The 6,000-nt window shown below is 37.6% G+C and overlaps 1 protein-coding gene across 8 annotated transcripts in view; it reads left to right on the plus strand.

The window, feature by feature from the left end:
- LOC113987441 (neurexin-3-beta) overlaps positions 1 to 5,534 on the plus strand; it is a 562,088-nt gene extending 556,554 nt beyond the window's left edge. For 4 of the 8 annotated variants that reach the window (XM_039384773.1, XM_039384774.1, XM_027720175.2 and 1 more), the window contains one exon: positions 2,568 to 5,534. In XM_039384773.1, coding sequence (XP_039240707.1) covers positions 2,568 to 2,869 — 302 coding nt within the window. In that variant the 3' untranslated portion in view covers positions 2,870 to 5,534. Of the gene's footprint in view, positions 1 to 1,943 lie in introns of all 8 variants that reach the window. The other 4 variants (XM_039384772.1, XM_039384775.1, XM_039384776.1 and 1 more) reach the window with 2 other exon arrangements.
- Positions 5,535 to 6,000: the final 466 nt, after the last annotated feature.

A 6,000-nucleotide genomic window follows, 5' to 3' on the forward strand; every position in this document is an offset into this window, starting at 1 on the left:
CTCTGAGATAATTCTGACTTTTTCAACTGATTAAACTGTGTGACCACTTATTTTCTCATTAAGGAAAAGAATAAGTCATATTGCTAGTTCAGCTGTCCAGATTTAATTGAACTGTTAAGTACCTTTTCCAGTATATTGCCATCTTCAGTATGTAATTTGTTCAGATATATTGCTCTCCAAATACATTTAGAAGGAATTTAGGTTGTAGACTATTCCTTCTAGAACTTCTATGGACATTACTGGCAGAATTCAATGGGAAACAAGTGCGTGTAATATATAGGGTAGATTTGAGAGAGCAGAATTTTGACCCTAATGCCATTCAGCAATCTAACAATGCCAAATTGTTCATTAGCAGTTATTAATACAGAATTAAAACCCAGAATTATTTATTTAGAAGCTGTAATTCCTTTTACATATCCTTCCTTAAGTAATGGTACGTATAAATAAAATTTTCAATACATTAGAAATACTTAGTGAGTTACACTCCTTTGAACAGATCTAGATGGCTCTCATGATGTCAGCTGAACTCTTCAATGTATATTTTAAGCAGCTTACTTAAGTGGCTAGCACAACAAAAATTACCCAAGGGACAATTTTATACACAAATTTTCCAAAGCAACATGGCTCATTCTAAAAAAGTGTTGATGACCAGTATGTCAGCAGAAGACTATGTAATCATAACTAAAGGAATTAGATAAATGAAATTCCACATCAGAATAAAACAATGGAGTGTCAATTACCCATAAACTCAAAGGTAGAAGTACAGTCATATTACAATATATAGAAAAAAACAGGGCTAGTATCCTAAAAGTAGCGATATTGCTCTTCAGAATCCAAATCATAGGAATGATACACCAATTTTCTTGCTTCAGTTGTAGCTTATACTATGGGAAGGTACAAAGGTACAGTTTGTTGTTCAAGAGTAGACCATAAGTCCACCTTGTTCTTAGTCCTCTGTAGGCAGGTAACCATCATGTTAGAAATAAGTAGAACTGATCACAACTCTCTGCTTATCAAAAAGTAACAGTAGGAATGAAGACAACTTCTGCAGTACAATCCTGGGCTCAATCGAACTGGGGTTTATCAAAGTCCTTATTCAGTTATATTATCAATCGCAATAAAATCTATCCTAATTCTTAATCGAATTATAGTAAAAGAATATCAAGAAGAACCAAAGATGAAGATAGTATGGCACTAGTAGCCCCAAGAGGTGGAAGGAAAGGGACATCCCTCGTGTTGAACAGAATGCTAAAGAAATATTATAAAGAGATGAACATTGAGTAGAGCTCTGTACACTCATGGACCCCAGTAAGTACTTGGTTCTTATTCCATCCCTTGCTTTCATGAACTTTCCCACAATTTAAAAGCCAGATAATGATCAAGAAGAAATGGATGAATGCTAAATGGCTTAAGGAAAGGACTTCTAAACTACAGGTGAGCAGATTAGAATGGCAGAGAAAATACCATTGTTATTTTAAATGAAAATAATCAGAAGAGGAAAAACTGGCAAGATGAATGGTAAAAAACACATTTATGAGAACACTGATCTATGGAAGTCTAAAATAATTAATTTAAATAGTCTTCTAACCAAATGCTTAAGAAAGATCACTACCAAAAATTGATGACCACAGAGTCACTTGAGAGTATCTTCAAAAATCAAAAACTTTGGGTCCCCAAAAATCCAGAGTATTTCACTGTACATACCTAGCATAGGTAGGAAATGGAACATGCAGTTTACCCATGTCCGAACAGGATGGGAGGGAACAATGAAAGGCACCCCCAGGAAAGTATGTTGGTAGTGTAGCTAGGGTGAGAAACCTGATCCCTGACACCTTTTCAGAATGCCCACAACCTTTCTCACCCTTGAGTCAAGTGAACAGAAAATGGTGCATTGTGTCATTAAAATGTACTAATCTTCTTTTTTTCTCTCTTTTCCATCCCAGGAGGTGAATTAGTTATCCCTCTACTTGTAGAAGACCCTTTAGATATCCCTCCTATTGCTACTCGTGCACCTTTCATTACACTTCCCCCTACCTTTCGCCCCCTCCTCACCATTATTGAGACCACCAAAGATTCCCTGTCCATGACCTCTGAGGCGGGGTTACCTTGCTTGTCGGACCAAGGCAGCGATGGTTGTGATGATGATGGCTTGGTGATATCTGGGTATGGCTCAGGGGAAACCTTTGACTCTAACCTACCCCCTACTGATGATGAAGATTTTTACACCACCTTCTCCTTGGTAACAGATAAGAGTCTTTCCACTTCCATCTTCGAAGGTGGCTACAAAGCACACGCACCCAAGTGGGAATCCAAGGACTTTAGACCTAACAAAGTCTCCGAAACTGGTAGGACTACTACCACGTCTTTGTCCCCTGAGCTGATCCGCTCCACAGCTTCGTCCTCGACTGGGATGGTGCCCAAATTGCCAGCCGGCAAAATGAATAACCGTGAGCTCAAACCCCAGCCTGACATAGTCTTGCTTCCGTTGCCCACTGCCTATGAGCTAGACAGCACAAAGCTGAAGAGCCCGCTAATCACTTCCCCCATGTTCCGTAATGTGCCCACAGCAAACCCCACGGAGCCGGGAATCAGACGGGTTCCGGGGGCCTCAGAGGTGGTCCGCGAGTCGAGCAGCACAACGGGGATGGTCGTCGGCATTGTGGCTGCTGCCGCCCTCTGCATCCTCATCCTCCTGTATGCCATGTACAAGTACAGGAACAGGGACGAGGGGTCCTATCAGGTGGACGAGACGCGGAACTACATCAGCAACTCAGCCCAGAGCAACGGCACGCTCGTGAAGGAGAAGCAGCAGAGCTCAAAGAGCGGCCACAAGAAGCAGAAAAACAAGGACAAAGAGTATTATGTGTAAAAAAGAATACTTATTTATATATAAATATATAAATACTTAATGAGATTTAACTGAAATATCAGAACCATTGCAGCGAACGAGATGATTGGGAGATATCGTTTGTGGGAAAAAGTATTGGGAAAAAATTTCAGCAGTGACTGTTAATGTCTCAGTCATCGCTTGGAGTCAGCAAACTTTGCCCTAATGTATTATAAAGCACACTTAGCGTTCTGGAGATGGCGCGCACAGCTCTGCTCTGTTAGTGAACTTGGACATCTCCAAATCTCCTCCTCCGCTGAACTTTCTGCAAAAGTAGAAGACTTCATGGCTTACTTGTTTCATATCTCCAAGTGAGTCTTTAACAATGTTCGTGATCCCTGACTGTATCGATAATTTTTCAGTTTACTTATTAAAAAAAAAAAAAAAGAAAAGGAAAGAAAAATAAAAAAAATACAACCATTATTAAACAACAAAGAAATATTGAACAAAATTATCTGGCCGTGTCCAGCATACATATAATTTTTCGAGATTGGAGGAGGGGAATAAATGATTTTGGAGATTGTTGGATTTTTGGTTTGGTTTGGTTTTGTTTCTTGGGTTACTTATTGTTTGGTTTTCTTGGTTACTTTTGGGTGTGGGAGGGAAGAATGGAGTGGAATGGTGCAGGGGGTGAACTAGGGCATATGTTGAGAAGAAATCTCGGAAAAAAAAGCCCCCTAATAAATAAAGAGAGACTATTGCCATATATGAACTCAAAAGCTACCCATGGTGTTTACTCTGCATATCTGGTTGTGTTGTCTCTAGAATCTGTGGTCTTGCAGTAAGTTGTTTGCTAACAACGCAGTGAAAGTGACTCATGGGTGGTGCTGAAGAAAATTATCATGGAAAGCTGGTTCCCTTGGATGTGGCTCTAGTATTTGCAATTGAACTAAAGAGTATATGTATTTGGGTCTGTTCTGATCAGTCATTGGCTTTGAGTACCGCACTTAGTATGCATTAGCACAACCAAAGTATGTTTAACAGGATTTGAAGATTCAAAAAGGAATACATAAAAGTTATTAACTATTCTGAGCTGAATATATTGTGCAAAAATAAAGGAGCCTTCCTCTGGGTTCTGGTTCTGTGACATTGCAATGTATGCAAAAAATAATGATAAATCAGTTTCATAAAGAGATCAGAAAGACACCACTGGAGTTCAACTTGTGACAAGACCAATAAATGTCAGAAAAGCTAAACAATTGTAAAAGAATGCAAAACACATAGATTTTTTGACATATAACTGGTTTTCATATGTAATGTTTTAATTTTGTAGCTTGACATTTCAGATCATCTCTGTCTTTCCATTTGCCCTATTCTCCCTTTTCCTCCTCTTTTATATAAAAGAAAATAAATGAAGCTGCTGTGACACACAGAAAAAAAAAAAAGAAAAGTTAATTTAATAATATAATATATATATATACACACAGATATATTTATCATGGTATGTTTGATGGGACGACTGGAACAGAAGTTCTGTTATGGTCTTAATGTGGAATGAGAATGTTCTTGAAGAACAGAGTAAAAAGAAACAGACAACAAAAGCAAACCTTAAAATGTGAAGTGTGTGTTTTAGCTTTGTCACAGTTACCTGTGTCAAAAAAAAATCTGAAATTTTGTTTACATATTTTACTACTATTTTTTTGCTAGTATAATTTCTATATGGATACCCTGATGGTGTATATACTGTTTTATGGTTAAATTGGGAATTTCTTTTATTTTATTTAACTTATTTAATTTCATTGTTTGGTTTCTACATTTTCCCAGTTATTGTGAAAAGGATTATCTTACTGTACAGAACAATAGTGAGGTGGTTTGACGGCCATGCCTACCATGATCAAAAAAGCAAATAAGAGAGAGAGAGAGACAGACAGAAAAAACAACAAAAACCAAGAAGGATTGAGAACTCTGGAATATCAGAAATGTACACTTTTGCTGTATGCGGTTGAAAACTAATCAGCTGTTTAGGTTTAGAAATCTACTCTTGCTGGTGTTTATAAGTCGCATGAATATTTGACTCTGAAGAAGTGTCATCAGATACACACACGCACATGGGAACTTAAATTCAAAAAAACAGTCTTCTCAAACATTTAGAGAAGATACTTTCATGTTAACAAATATTTTCAGTGCGTGTATGTGTGCGTGTGTGTGGTGCGTGTGCGTGTGTGTGAGGTTGAGCTTTTTTTCTTTTTTATTTTTTATACTAAAAAGAAAAAAAAAGACAGGTTTTAAAAAGGTATGAAAGCACGATTTTAGATGACTTAACTGGCCGAAACTATATAAAGTTGATTATATCTTGATGTCTGTAAAAGATTGCTGTTCTTGGAGTCTTGGAGTCTTGTGAAATGATTTCCTGCTTTCTTTCTTCCTTTCCTTTTCACTTTCCTTTTTTAAGTTAAAGAAAAAATATTTACACTTTCCTTTTTTGTGTAAGTTTCTATTGGACAGTTTTTGGGAACATGTGCATTTCTGTATGTGGGCTTCTACCATATCCCTGTTGCTTTATGGACAACCTGAAGAATTTTTATTTGAGTTTTTGTGATGTTATTGCTTTTTTCTCTTTCTTTTTCTTCTTCCTTTTTGATTCTTTTTCTTTTCTTAGTTGCATTTTGTTTAAAGATATGCTTAGCAATAAAATGTTCTTCCCAAAGCGCTGGATGTTGCTGGTTTTTTATTTCTAAAAGACTTCAGGGAAATTCCAGACCTTTAAAGATGAAAATAGTCTGTGATGTAAGTATCACACATCCCATTGGAATGTCTAGCCATGAAATTGCAGAATCCTGTTCATGTTTGCATTCTTCTGTTAGTCCAATGAATCTTATTTCTCTCCTTTGCAGGGATATAAATTAAGCTTGAGTCTGGGGTCTGTCTCACACCACTCCCAGCCCCTTGTCCCTTACCACCACCTCAGTTCTCTGGAATATGGGTTTCAGTCATCTCAGATAAAAGCATACCTAGGATATTGACTTAGTATGCCCTTTCTTATGTGCTACCTCTTTTCTTATGCGCTCCTTCTGAAGTGTGTAGCTCTTCCCATGATGTTTATAGGATTCTGGATTCCTCTTCTTTGGCCAGGAGTCTGTATTTGATGTGCTGCAGCAGCTGAATCCTTTTGG

The sequence above is a fragment of the Pipra filicauda genome, unplaced genomic scaffold (genome assembly GCF_003945595.2).
Source record: "Pipra filicauda isolate LSUMZ 115617 unplaced genomic scaffold, ASM394559v2 scaffold372_size707771_pilon, whole genome shotgun sequence".
Classification (NCBI taxonomy): domain Eukaryota; kingdom Metazoa; phylum Chordata; class Aves; order Passeriformes; family Pipridae; genus Pipra; species Pipra filicauda.